This window comes from Leucoraja erinacea, chromosome 33 (genome assembly GCF_028641065.1).
Source record: "Leucoraja erinacea ecotype New England chromosome 33, Leri_hhj_1, whole genome shotgun sequence".
Taxonomy (NCBI): Eukaryota; Metazoa; Chordata; class Chondrichthyes; order Rajiformes; family Rajidae; genus Leucoraja; species Leucoraja erinaceus.
This window is the reverse complement of record NC_073409.1, coordinates 15,605,659-15,620,570: the sequence shown is the minus strand read 5'-3', so window position 1 is coordinate 15,620,570 and position 14,912 is coordinate 15,605,659. Positions and strand designations below refer to the sequence as shown.

Sequence of the window (14,912 nt, the reverse complement as noted above, 5' to 3'; positions counted from 1 at the left end):
CGCCCCAACCTACTTGATGCCACGAGTACCTACGACTATCCTACAGTTTTGGTCTCCTAATCTGAGGAAATACATTCTTGCTATAGAGGGAGTACAGAGAAGGTTCACCGGACTGATTCCTGGAATGGCAGGACTTTCATATGAAGAAAGACTGGATAGACTTGGCTTGTACTCGCTAGAATTTAGAAGATTGAGGGGGGATCTTATAGAAACTTACAAACTTCTTAAGGGGTTGGACAGGCTAGATGCAGGAAGATTGTTCCCGATGTTGGGGAAGTCCAGAACAAGGGGTCACAGTTTAAAGACAAGGGGAAAGTCTTTTAGGACCGAGATGAGAAAAACATTTTTCACACAGAGAGTGGTGAATCTCTGGAATTTTACTTCGGAGTCACGTGAGTGATTCCGTGAAGAACCCAGCCCAGTGCGCATTATCGCACAGCTGTGCAAACTGCGGCCAGCGGGAGTCGGCGCTCCCGCAACCAAGGACATGAGGTAAGTACTTACCTTAATCGGGCCTTGTGGTTTTTTGCTCCAGGGGGAGCAAAGCAGCAGAGGAAGCGGCCCCCGTTCGACTCCAGCGAAGGAGCCGACAGTGGAGGGGGATAGGCGCTAACGGGACCGCACAGGCTGCGGACCGCTGCAGGGAGCTGCGCTGATGCCGGTCCGCTGAACAGCTGTTTGGTAACAGCAGCGGACCGGCGGGAAATTAAAAAACCCGACCGGCAGCCCTGCAGACTCCTGACAAGGAGAATCGCCGCCCGGAAACCCTTGTGGCCCTTGTGGCTAAAGGGATCAGGGGGTATGGAGAGATGGCAGGTACAGGATACTGAGCTGGATGATCAGCCATGATCATATTGAATGGCGGTGCAGGCTCGCAGGGCCGAATGGCCTACTCTTGCACCTATTTTCTATGTTTCTATGACTAGCATCACGACCTATCTACGACCTCCTACGACCTTGTGACGACCATGCTGCGAGTATGAGTCAAGGGCAAACTCGGCAGAGGTCGTGAATTAGGTCGTGAAAGTGGGACTGGCCCTTAACTCTCTCGATTGAAAACGATATAAGCAAAAGGACTTTCTCTGTGCAGTTTCAAGTGACAAGCAAAGCACCATGGAGTCACTGAAGGAAAGTGAACATTAATTCATAGGAATTACTGATTCGACACAGCCTCTTAACTGGAATGTTAATGTTTATATCAATCTTATTGTTATTCATTCACAGGCGAGGAATCTTGAAACTGAGTGGTTTGCTGGACTACTGTATTTTCAAGTGCAGATCAGAGCTAATGACACTGCTGAATGTTTCAAGTTATGCACAGGCTAGACTCTAAATACACCAGACTTCCTCCCGTAAAGCTAATAGGGATTTTACTGTAATTCAATAGTTTCTTAGTCACTGTTACCAACATCAGTCTCTCAATCCCAGAATTTATTTATTTTAATTTAAATTCCAACGCTGATGTACTGGGATTTAAGTCCCACCATCGGATCACTGATCCAACTCTCTAGATTGCTAACTTCTTAAGCAGGCTACTGCACCAGGAGGGACCCAGTGTAAATGGCAGGATATTAATACGTCTGAAAAAACCTCGATCCCCTTTTCTGTACTGTCCGTCTGGGCCACAGGGCCACAGAGGAGCCGGAAGCCTGACGGCAACTTCTGTGCAGCTGCTATACTTGTGCGAAGGAACTGCAGATGCTGGTTTAAACCGAAGACAGACACAAAAATCTGGAGTAACTCAGCGGGTCAGACAGCATCTCTGGAGAAAAGGAATAGATGATGTTTCGGGTCGAGACCTGAAGGAGTGTGAAGAAGGGTTTCGGCCCGAAGCGTCAACTATTCCTTCTCTCCAGAGATGCAGTCTCTGGGTTACTGCAGCTTTTTGTGTCTATCTTCAGCTGTTAAACTTGACTCAGTGCAACCTTCCACCGTTGAACAACCTTCCTACAGTGCCGACCCAGCAATGAGCAATGGTCACTTCATAGATGTGTGAACTTTGTAACGCAACCCATCACATTTACAGCACTAATATTAAACTTCAGGAGGCCACTTCTCTCAGCTCACTACATTCTTTTGAAATATGATGAGGTTTTCCACCATTAGGTACTTCAAGCACTGAGATCCAATTGTCATCTTTTCTCAACTCTGGTCTAATCCTTCTATCAATTAATTTAAATCTATGCCCCTAGCTACTGACCAGTCTGTGAGGTGCAGCAGTCTTTGTGTTCTTCCGGTCTAAGTCCATCATAAGTTTATATACTTTAATTAAATCTCCCGCCGTCTCCTTTGCCTCATAGAAAACAACCCCAGTCGAGCCACAGGCCTCCCATACCTTCCCCAGACCCGTAACACCACCGTTAGTCCTCTGCAACCACTCTTATGCTGTCTTCTGCAGTGCGGTGGCCAGAACTGTGCGGTGGCCAGAACCTGGCCAAACCACTCTTGCAGAAGCTTGATAGACACAAAGAACTGGAGTAACTCAGCAGGTCAAGAGACATCTCTGGAGAAAATGGATGGGTGACGTTTCGGGTTGGGACCCTTCTCAGACTGCCTGCTCTATTATTCTGCAGAACCTCCCTGCTCTGTCATTCTGTGCCTTGTTCATTGAAGACAAACTATCTTAACCACCTCGCCCACCAGTCAATAGACAATAGACAATAGGTGCAGGAGTAGGCCTTTCGAGCCAGCACCGCCATTCACTGTGATCATGGCTGATCATCCAGAATCAGTACCCCGTTCCAGCCTTCTCCCCATATCCCCTGACTCCGCTATCTTTAAGAGCTCTATCTAACTCTCTCTTGAAAGCATCCAGAGAATTGGCCTCCACAGATTCACAAGGTTTTCCTCATCTCCGTTCTAAATGGCTTACCCCTTATTCTTAAACTGTGGCCCCTGGTTCTGGACTCCCCCAACATCGGGAACATGTTTCCTGCCTCTAGCGTGTCCAAACCCTTAACAATCTTATATGTTTCAATAAGATCCCCGCTCATCCTTCTAAATTCCAGAGTATACAAGCCCAGTCGCTCCATTCTCTCAGCATATGACAGTCCCGCCATCCCGGGAATTAACCTCGTGAACCTACGCTGCACTCCCTCAATAGCAAGAATGTCCTTCGTCAAATCATGGGACCAAAACTGCACACAATACTCCAGGTGCGGTCTCACTAGTGCTCTGTACAACTGCCACCCAGTGGGATCTGTGGACCTGCCCGCCCAGATCTCTCTATTTCTCTACACTTCTGGGTAAAGTACTAGTTGGTGTGTACACCCTCGTCTACTTTCTTCTCCTCGAATGTTTCACTGTACACTTTCTTTTTGCTCACCAAACCAATCCTCCTTTCTGGGGCTTGGAACGTTTTTTTCCTCCTTATCAATAACACTGCCGTTTTTTCTTGTGATCCCTGCACTATCTTTGATCAGACTTCACTGGCTTCACCTTTGCACTAAACGTTATTCCCTTATCATGTATCTGTACACAGTAAATGGCTCGATTGTAATCATGTATTGTCTTTCTGCTGACTGGATAGCACGCAACAAAAGCTCTTCACTGTACCTTGGTACACATGACAATAAACTGAACTACATGTAAGCCCACACTCCACACACAAACAGCAAGGGTGGTCATACTGTGCATTGCATAGCCTGTTGTACAGAGCACACTGATCATCCAGATTCCTGGCAACTGTTCCGCATTTAGGATCCTTTAGTACGATGCACATTGTTCTGAGAAAGTACATTGGACAACACAATAAATCATGCTTCTGGCCGCATGTACATCTTAAGAATATTAAAGTACATTTATTTCACAATTTTGGTTCAAAATCTAATTAAGTGGGTGTGTTAAGCTAATGTCTGAGTCAGGATTAAGATGGTGCAAAGAAAGTTCAAATGGATAATCAACATGAGAAGCTGGTTTAACGTAATCCACTGCTTGTTTAATCTACTGGTGTTTTGTTCACCCAAGGAAGGGTATCCCTCCCCTATGTATCAGAGCACAAGGACAACATGCGGCTTGGGATGACTTTGACCAGTAACCCCCAGGATCACTCCTTTGTGGTAAGGCTGGTTTTTTCTTTTTAAACTTTGTTATAGTTCATTTATGTTGATGCTTTAGGATTGATGTTGTATGATGGGGGCAGTTTGAGCAGAATGGGTTTCTGCTCTCTGGAGTTTATGAGAGCTAATGTCTTTGAAACATTTCTAATGGGCCTAGTCAGAGAGGGCAGCAGGGTGGTACAGCGGTAGAGTTGCTGCCTTACAGCCCCAGGGACCCGGGTTCGACCCTAACGATGGGTGCTGCCTGTACGGAGTTTGTACGTTCTCACCATGACCTGCGTGGGTTTTCTTCGGGAGCTCCAGTTTCCTCCCACACTCTAAAGACGTTCGGGTTTGTGGGTTAATTGGCTTCGGTAAAGATTGTAAATTGCCCCTCGAGTAATAATACTAGTGTACGGGGATCGCTGATCAGTGCAGACTCGGTGAGCCAAAGGGCCTATTTCCACACTGTATCTCTAAACTAAACTGAAGGGAGAGCGTGGGTTTTCCAGGCACCACAATCAGATTATCTACCTCCATCCTGTACTCGATTCACCGTTACCCGTTATTTGTCCAGCAGCGATGGTATCATCAGTGAATTTAAAGATGGCATTGGAACTATGTCTATCTACACGGCCATGGGTATAGAGAGAGTAGAGCAGGGGGCTGAGCCCACAGCCTTGTGGTGCCCTGGTGCTAGTAGTCAGCGATGAGGAAGTTGCCAATTTGTCATGACTGCCGATGAGGAAATCACAGGTTGAGCAGAGATCCAGTTCCCTGAGTTTGACGATACGTTTAGAGGGGATGATGAGTTGAACGCAGATGAAACTAAGCCTGACGTTTGTGTTCCTGTTGCACAAATGGACCAGTGCAGAGTGGAGAGCCAGCAAGATCGCATCCCCTGTTGGCCTGCTGTGGCAGTAGGTAAATTGCAGTGGGTGCAGGCCCTTGCTAAGGCCTGTGTTGATAATGCATCGCAACCAACCTCCCAAAGCACTTAACTCCAATGGGCCAATAGTTCATTAATCGACAAGGTGATTGAGTCATTATCACATTGCACTCTGGGATCTTGCTGTGTATTTGTGTGACATGTCCTTCATTTGTTCCGTGAATACTCCTCGAGAAAGCTTCACTGTTTGTGAAGCTCTAAGGAGGGTGTGGGTCTCCGTACCATTTACGTCTGTTTACCGCTGCTAGGTAAACAAATGTGATCATAGTCCCCGGTAAAGTGACGCTAAATATAACGGCTGAAGCTGCTGCCCGGCACAGTGCCCTGACCCTGCAGATACTGCAGCTTCCCCAAGCAACAATGCAAAGACTGTGCCTCTCACCGCCCCCAGAGCTGCCTTTACCCATGGACCCACTCGGATGTGGTTACAAAGTAGTCCCAAAATAAGATTGGCTTCAATGCAGAGCATTTCGTTCCAACCCTTTCTGCTGTTTCTTTTTGTTCAATATTTATTATTTGATCGCCCAGGGTTCCTGAATCCGACAGAACACACCAGCTGTACTAACATCAGCTAAAACTGCTGTTAACCCTCAGTGACGTGTGTGTGTCTCTGTGTTTCTTTTGTGTGTGTGTGTTGGGGATTGGTGCTGGGATATTTGTGTGTGGGAGCACCGGGGATTGGATGTGTGTGTGTGTGTGTGTGTGTGTGTGTGTGTGTGTGTGTGTGTGTGTGTGTGTGTGTGTGTGTGTGTGTGTGTGTGTGTGTGTGTGTGTGTGTGTGTGTGTGTGTGTGTGTGTGTGTGTGTGTGTGTGTACATGTGCATGTGTGTGTGAGTTGGATGCTTGATTGTGGTTCTATAAGCATATAGGCGTGCAAGCAACTGTGTGTGTGAGCATGGATGGGTGATCAGTCTGCTGGGGTGTGTGTGTGTAGATGGGAGCAGTTTTGTGTGTGTGTGTGTAAGAGACTGTGTTCTGTATGCGTGAGAGAGATGCTTTGTTGTGTGACGGTAAGTCCACATGTGAGATTTGTTGTGGTGTGAGTGCAGTGTGTGGGAGCAGTTGTCTTTGTCTGTGTGTGTGCGTGTGCGTGCGTGCGTGCATGTGTGCATATGTGTGTTTGTGTATGAGAGACCAGTTGAATATATTGATGAGAGAACAGATGCATGTTTAAGAGAGCAGTTGCTTTGTGTATGCGTGTAATGGATTGTGTCTGTGAGTTTGTGAGGAAACAAACTTTTGTATAAGAGCTATTGTCTGTGCTTAAATGTGAGAAGGGTTGTGTGTGTGTGTGGGTGTGTGTGTGTCTGTGTGTGTGTGTGTGAGAGGGAGTGGGTGTGTGTGTGAATGTGAGTGCGGGGGAGTGGTTGTGGGTGATTGTGTGTGAGAGGGGGAGTGGGTTTGTGTGAGTGTGTGTGTGTGAGAGAGAGAGGGAGTGCGTGCAAGTGTGAGCGAGTGTGTGTGAGAGAGAGAGGGAGTGTGTGTGTGTGAGAGAAATAGTGCTTGTGTGGGTATGCACACGATGTTTGAAACGTTATTTTCCAGAGAGATGGTCAGAGTTGTTTCCACTGGCAGTGAGACCATTAAACCGAAGGTTCAGGTTTAAAACTCCATGCATCTGGTCCATTTGGCAAAAGAGAAGAAATATTTTGCCCAATGCTTTCTTGTGACTTGGAATGTGCTTTCTGAAAGGATGGGGAAGCAGATTCAACAGAAATAACCAGGAAGCTAATCTTCTCTCTCATTCCCCATTCCCAGAGATGCTGCCATGTACAAGAGGTACGGAGTGTGCAAAAACGCACAGTTCCACATTCAGGGACAGTTCTCAGCTGTTTTCAGGCAACTGAACCACCCTAATAACCAACTATAGAGCAGTCCCGACCTACCACCTGCCTCATTTGAGATACTCAGACTATCTTTAGTTACTTTATTGGTCTGTATCTTGCACTAAACAATATTCCTTTTATCCTGCATTTGTACACTGTGGACAACTGGAATGTGATCATGTAGAGTCTTTCTGCTGACTGGATAGCACACCACAAAAAAACTGTTTGCCTGTAACCCTGGACAAATGGCAATTAACTAAACTAAACTAAATTAAACCCTTACTCTTAGCTCTATCTCATCTAGTTATTCCGTTATTGTGTTTTATTTATTTCCCCCCTTACTTCAGGCAGCGCTACACCAGTCTGTTGCCTTACACTCACATTATTTACTGTTATATAATCATTACTATGTAAATTGTTAACTCTGTGTTTTAGTTTTAGTTTTCGAGATACAGCGCAGAAACAGGCCCTTAAGCCCACTGAGCCCACACCGATCCCCGCACAGTATTGCCCCTGTCCCACTTAGGAAACCTGAACGAAAACCTCTGGAGACTTTGCGCCCCCCCCAAGGTTTCCGTGCGGTTCCCGGAGGTTGCAGGTGGTTGCCGGAGGTTGCAGGTAGTGGAAGCAGGTAGGGAGACTGACAAAAACCTCCGGGAACCGCACGGAAACCTTGGGTGGGGCGCAAAGTCTCCAGAGGTTTCCGTTCGTGTTTCCTAAGTGGGACGGGGGCATTACACTATCCTACACACACTAGGGACAATTTTACATTTATACCAAGCCAATTAACCTACAAACCTCTACATCTTTGGAGTGTGGGAGGAAACCGGAGATCTCGGAGAAAACGCACGCAGGTCAAGGGGAGAACGTACAAACTCCATACAGACAGGACCCGTAGTCAGGTTCGAACCCGCGTCTCTGGCGCTGTGAGGCAGTAGCTCTACTCCTGCGCCGCTGTGAGCTTCGGGTGAAACGGGAATTTCAAAGCATCCTGGTGTCTAGGACAATAAACTAATCTGAATGTGGATAGGATACCGGGAATAATTCCACTGCTCATCTTTGAAATAATGACATGGCGTCTTTTAACATCAGCTTGGGAGAGCATACCAAGTCCTTGGTTTAACGATCATCCAAAGAAGGGCACCTCAACAGTCCTGCCCTCACTTTCCACAGATGCTCTCCGACCTGGTGAATGTTTCCAGCATTTTCCGTTTTTATTTCAGGTTTCCAGCATTAGCAGTTTTTTTTTTCTTGAGGTCAAATGGGAGAGGGTGCATTGACTTTCTCACCAGACCATAAGTGACCATGCAATGAGAAGCTAACCGAGGTGGGCACGCCAGTACTGCCCAGCGTCCTTATCGTTTGTCCATTCACGTGACCCCCGGGAACCCAGTGGAGCCCTGTCTCTGTGGAGTTTTCCAGATATCTGGGCAGAAGTCAAAGGGAGGTCCACGGCCTGGTGTAACCCTGCTGATGATATGGGGAACGTGCCACACTTGCAGCCAGCAGCAGTCTCATGAAGGAGGCTGCATTTGCCTGGCTATCCCATGGGGCTGACAAATCTCTGGCACATGTTAGCTCTGAGTTCTGGAGAAAATGATGAAATGTCTTGGAGTTGGGTCCAACCCAACATTCACAGCTGTTGTGAAAGCTCCCGCCATCAAAGCTATCCAGCTTACACCCAACGTCTCGTAAATATATCAACATAATTGTTCAAGGAAGAACTACAGATGCTGGAACAATCAAAAGTTGGAGAAACTCAGCGGGTGAGGCAGCATCTATGGAGCGAAGGAATAGGTGATGTTTCGGGTTGAGACCCTTCTTCAGACTGGGTTGGGGGTGGGAAGAAATAAGGAAGAGTCAGAGACAGTAGGCTGTGGGAGAGCTGGGAAGGGGAGGGGAAGGAGAGAGAAGTAAGGAGTGAGAGCGGAGCTACGGGATATAGAGGAGACCCTGGTGGGAGCATCATCTATAGTCGAAGAGGGAAGCCCCCGTTCCCTAAAGAATGAGGACATCTCCGATGCCCTGGTTTGGAACACCTCATCCTGGGTGCAGGTGCGGAGTTGACTGAGTAATTGGGAGTAGGAGATGGAGTCCTTACAGGAAGCAGGGTGGGGAGAAGTGTAGTCCAGATAGCAATGGGAGTCAGTGGGTTTGTAGTAGATGTCGGTCAGTAGTCTGTTACCCGCGATGGAGATGGTGAGATCTAGAAACGGGAGGGAGACGTTGGAAATGGTCCAGGTAAGGCAGCAACTCCACCTCTGTGCCACTGCGCTACTTTCAAGTTCAGTGCTAAAGTGAGCAGTGATTACATGAAATGTGAGGTCTTATGTGTATAGTGTGAGAATCGCGGGCCAGGTGCTCATTTTGTGTTGCTCTCCTGCTCTCCACAGACCTGCGGGCCGCTCTGGGCCCACGAGTGCGGAAGTTCCTACTACAGCACCGGCATCTGCTGCAAGATCAGCTCCAACTTCAAAAGTGCCCGAGCCTTCGCACCCGCCATCCAGCGTACGTCCACCGTCTCTGTTGCATTCCACCCGTGTGTCTTTCTGGTTCCAGGGGCACAGTGTCTGGCCTAACGTCCCCACAGATGGATGGAATAGTACACATACACATAGAAGCTTAGAAAGCCTGTGCATCATAGGAACCATTGATTCCTTTATTTTACATTATTTTAGAGACACAGCGTGCAAACAGGCCCTTCGGCCTGTCTGAGTCCGCGCCGACCAGCGATCACCCTAGTTCTATCCTACGGGATATAGAGGAGACCCTGGTGAGAGCCTCGTCTATAGTCGAAGAGGGGAACCCCCGTTCCGTAAACTAGTACACTAGTTCTATCCTACACACCAAATACAATTTACAGAACCCAATTAACCGACAAACCCGCACATCTTTGGGAAACCGGAGCACCTGGAGAAAACCCACGTGGTCACAGGGGGAGCGTACAAACGTGGTGTAAATAGCACCCGTAGTCAGGAGCGAACCCGGGTCTCAGGAGTTGTAAGGCAGCAACTCTACCGTTGTGCCACCCACAGTGGCGGACTGGGTCTAAAAATATTGGTTGCCAGGAGACAAAGGGGGCCCACTTCATCAGGGGCCCACGCCATCGGGCAAGCTGACACCCTGGACAGTCTGCCACTGGCCACCCAGGCTCATTAAACCTGTGCGAGTAATCTGTCAAATTACCCTCCTCCATGTTTCCCAATTGGCCTGTAGACCATTCCCTCTCAAGTGTGTGTGTGTGCAAGACCCACCTGTAGCTGCTGGTTGATTGTGTGTCCACAGCTTTACAGGGGCCAAGCTCCAGTAACTAATTATATTCTCAGTAAAAACGTTGCTTTCATCCTTACATCCCCCCTCCTTCTTCCTGGAATTTTAAGTCTATAATCTGCTGAGCCTTGAACCATCTACTGATGGGAACGACTTCCAACTGTTTAACCAGTCGTGACGTCCTCCCAACTTGCTTTGCTGCAAGGACAACAAGTACAAGTTTGCCGGTCTAATGCTCGGATGCAAACCCTCATCCCTGAAATCATTCTGGTTAATCTTTTCCAGACCCACTGTGGGATTTTTGCTTCCTTCCATCAGCGTGAATCCAGCATTGGCACAGTGCTCAAAATCACAGTTTGGTTACAGCATAGAGCGAGGCCCTTCTGCCCATCCAACCCATTGTAGCTTCATGTAAGAGAAAGTGCCAAGAGTTGGGAATTACCAGTGTTGATCAGTTTCAACATAAGCTCCTCTCCTTTGGCAGTTTAGCAAGAGCACAGAGTCTGTCAGGCGCATTATTAACCAACAGACAAGGCGTGCCGCTGAACTCAAGTTGCTTCTCTTTGCAGGTTGTGAGACGTACATGGACATTGTGATAGTTCTGGATGGTTCCAACAGCATATACCCTTGGTACGAGGTCCAGAACTTCCTAATAAACATTCTGAAGAAATTTTACATCGGACCAGGCCAGATTCGGGTGAGTATCACTGGGCGATGGTCCTTCTCCTCATCTTAAATCTATTCTATTCAATGGCCAACTCCCACATGTCTAAGATTTTAGTCTAAGAACAAAGAGCAAAGATGGTTCTGGGGAATTTGATTGATGGGGATCAAATACCATGGACAGAGAGAATGGCGGGAGGGCCATTAAACCAGAAGGAACAGTGAATGGGCGGAATTCCCGGTCAGGGGGTCAGAGGGACATGCCCCCCCCCCCCCATGTTTGGAGAGGTGGGGGACAATCCCCCCCATGTTTTGTAATCCGGAATTTGAAACTCGGTGAAAAAAAATCTATTAAAAATCTCGGCTTTCTTCGAGAGACAGTGGGGTTGGGACTGATGATCGAGGGCACCGATTGGACGAGAGAGACGTCGGTCATCAGGCAGTGGGGGGAGGGGGGTGGGCGGGACATGATGATTCAGAGAGATGATTGGAGGAGGGAGGTGTCGGTCAGAGGCGGAAGTAAGGTGGTGGGACTGAGGATAGAGCGGGGTGATTGGAGGAGGGAGACGTCCTGGTGAAGCAAAGATCATAGAGCAAAGCTGGAATAAGCCCGTTCGTGGGGCCTTTCATCGCCCGGCGCGGCTTAAAATCGGCCGCGGAATTTTTTTATTGCCCCATGGTCAAATTGCTGCGTCGAGGCGATCGAGGCACCTGATGTTGAAGCCCCCGCCGGGCGATGGGAAATCCCACGGCCGGTTTTAAGCTGCGCCAGGCGATGAAAGACCCCGCGAACAGGCCGATTGAAGCCTCACGATTCTTGACAGATGAAGCTGCTGTTACTGGAGTTCGGAGTCTGTCACCAACCAGGTCAAATCCCGATGTTATCATCCACAGGGCCCACGGCCGAAGCCTCGCCTGTGTGTGTATGAGCGCACGCGCGAGGCGCAAGAAATTGTGTCACCCCCCCATGTTTTCATAGCGATTTCCGCCCCTGCAACAGACTGCTGGTATTTAGAGATATACAGCACGGAAACAGGCCCTTCGGCAAACCGAGTCTGCTCCGACCAGCGACCACTCCATGCATTAACACTATCCTACACACTAGGGACAACTTTACAGTTTTTACCAAAGCCAGTTGACCTAAAAACCTGTACGTATTTGGAGTGCGTGAAGAAACCAGAGCACCCAGAGAAAAACCCACGAGGTCATTGGGAAAACATACAAACTCCATACAGACAGCATCCGTAGTCAGGATCGAACCCTGTGCCGCCTTAATGTGGTCATTGGCAGTAGATGTAGCCAGGTTCATGAGGAAACAGTTTTTACATTGAGTTGAAACATTGGTCGACTGATTCATTCCCTTCCTGAAACCTGAAAACATTGCCCGATCCTTCAAAGAGGGGATAGAAAACAGCAAATGCTGGAAATCAGAAACCACTGGAAACAGTCAGCAGGTTAGGCAGGCAGCACGAGACAAGCAAGGAAAAACAGGAAACATTTTGGGATCTTGTTTCTAAGATTGGTAAACCTATGTGGTGTGGACTAATCTACGAGCCATGTCCAGAGTGGGGATGCAAGTCAGCTTGGCATTTGGGGAATGGTTTACTCCTATTCCTTCTGTAGACGTGGCCATTATTGGTAAGGCTGAAGATGATTGCCCATGCCGTGGAGAAGGTGGTGATGGGGAGATTTCTTCTTGCACTGTGTCAGTAGTGAATTGAAGTTACCCCAATGGTGCTGTTCAATACTGACCTCAGGCAAAGATTTCATGGACCAGAAAGCCCTTCCTTTAGTCAGAGCCACAGAATGCCTTATTGTTAAGGCAGATATTGACAGATTATTGATTAGTACAGGTGTCTGAGGCTATGGGAGAAGGCAGGAGAATGGGGTTGCGATGGAAAGATAGATCAGCCATGATTGAATGGCGGAGAAGACGATGGGCCAAATGGCCTAATTCTGCTCCTATAACATATGAACATACTGATTTAGGTTCCAGCCCTGAAGGTCCAGCCTCTAGACTCCAGTTATAAACTGCTGGCCAAGTGTACAGCCATTGCAGGGGCGAAGGCCACAATTGGTGAGACCTAGGAAAGGAAACTGGGTGATCGATGTGGTGGGATGGGTTGGGCGGGTTTCGTCGAGGAGAGTACATTGTGTTCTTATGCTTGATGTTCTTGCTCTGCAGCTGGGAATTGTACAATACGGAGAGACTGCGGTTCATGAGTTTGAGTTGAGGGACTACAAGTCTGTTACCGATGTCGTCAAAGCAGCCAGGGGCATCGAGCAACGCGGAGGAACCGAGACCAACACGGCGCACGGCATCGAGATTGCACGGTAATGGTGAACTGGTTACACAATACACAATAGACAATAGGTGCAGGAGTAGGCCATTCGGCCCTTCGAGCTAGCACCGCCATTCAATGTGATCGTGGCTGATCATCCCCAATCAGTAACCCGTTCCTGCCTTCTCCCCATATCCCCTTACTCCGCTATCTTTAAGAGCCCTATCTAGCTCTCTCTTGAAAGTATCCAGAGAAACGGCCTCCACCGCCCTCTGAGGCAGAGAATTCCACAGACTCACCACTCTCTGTGAGAAAAAGTGTTTCCTCGTCTCTGTTCTAAATGGCTTACCCCTTATTCTTAAACTGTGGCCCCTGGTTCTGGACTCCAACATCGGGAACATGTTTCCTGTCTCTAGCGTGTCCAAACCCTTAATAATCTTATATGTTTCAATAAGATCCCCTCTCATCCTTCTAAACTCCAGACTATACAAGCCCAGCCGCTCCACTCTCTCAGCATATGACAGTCCCGCCATCCCGGGAATTAATCTTGTAAACCTACACTGCACTCCCTCAATAGCAAGAATGTCCTTCCTCAATTAGGGGACCAAAACTGCACACAATATTCCAGGTGTGGTCTCACTAGGGCTCTGTACAACTGCAGAAGGACCTATTTGCTCCTTTACTCAATTCCTCTTGTTATAAAGGCCAACATGCCATTCACTTTCTTCACTGCCTGCTGTACCTGCATGCTTACTTTCATCAGTCTGAAGAAGGGTTTCGGCCCGAAACATTATCTATTTCCTTCGCTCCATAGATGCTGCTGCACCCGCTGAGTTTCTCCAGCTTTTGTGTACCTTCGATTTTCCAGCATCTGCAGTTCCTTCTTGAACACGACTGCTTACTTTCATTGACTGGTGAACAAGGACCCCCCAGATTCCGTTGTACTTCCCCTTTTCCCAACTCGCAATTTAGATAGTAATCTGCCTTCCTGTGGTTGTGCCCTCTGCTCTTGCTCTCCAGCAGGTGGTGAGAAGTCAATGGCAGAGACCATGTCGGGTGAATAGCTCCCAGGGCCACATAGTCCTTCCATTGTACTTGCTGTTGTGTTGTATACTACTTAAAACACAATCCATTGCAATCTGTCCCCATTGAATGTGTGCAGGTAAACCTCTCTGCTCCGAGAACATGTGATTGCAAAGCAACACATTTCTAAAGGTGTTTTGTTCCCCTGTCCCACTTAGGAAACCTGAACGGAAACCACTGGAGACTTTGCGCCCCACCCAAGGTTTCCGTGCAGTTCCCGGAGGTTCCTGGAGGTTTTTGTCAGTCTCCCTACCTGCTTCCACTACCTGCAACCTCCGGGAACCGCACGGAAACCTTGGGTTGGGGCGCAAAGTCTCCAGAGGTTTCCGTTCAGGTTTCCTAAGTTGGACAGGGGCATAACATTACAACCAACTGATCTTAGTTGAGAAGCCCTTAAAATTGTTAGCAAGCCTAGAATGTGAGTGCTTCAGTTTTCTCCCACATTCCACTGTAAGTTACCCACAGAATGTAAGTCAGTGGGAGAATCTGTGGGAAATTGATGGTAATGTGGGGAGAATAAAAACTAGGATCGTTGCAGATCGTTGCTGATCGTTGCTTGGTAGTTGGCACAGCTCAGTGGGCTGAGGACCATTTTCATGCGGTAGGACTCCACGATTTTCCCTTCCTACTCAGTGCAGCCTCACCCAAACTCTAGCACTAGCTATCAATCGTGAAACAGTACATAATCACATAAGCTTTTGTCAGACTCTTCCTGAAGATTGGACACATGGAAAGGAACAACAGATATGACAAGTTACATTAAAAACACATCATTTTAGCAACATCATGTTCCTAACGAGTT

The 14,912-nt window shown here is 48.0% G+C and overlaps 1 protein-coding gene across 1 annotated transcript in view; it reads left to right on the top strand.

Moving 5' to 3' along the window:
- The window catches only part of itga11a (integrin, alpha 11a), a 124,741-nt gene that overhangs the window by 45,550 nt on the left and 64,279 nt on the right, over positions 1 to 14,912 (top strand). The window contains exons 4-7 of the mRNA XM_055661444.1: positions 3,967 to 4,058; positions 9,206 to 9,320; positions 10,652 to 10,779; positions 12,931 to 13,079. Coding sequence (XP_055517419.1) covers positions 3,967 to 4,058; positions 9,206 to 9,320; positions 10,652 to 10,779; positions 12,931 to 13,079 — 484 coding nt within the window. The remainder of the gene's footprint in view (positions 1 to 3,966; positions 4,059 to 9,205; positions 9,321 to 10,651; positions 10,780 to 12,930; positions 13,080 to 14,912) is intronic.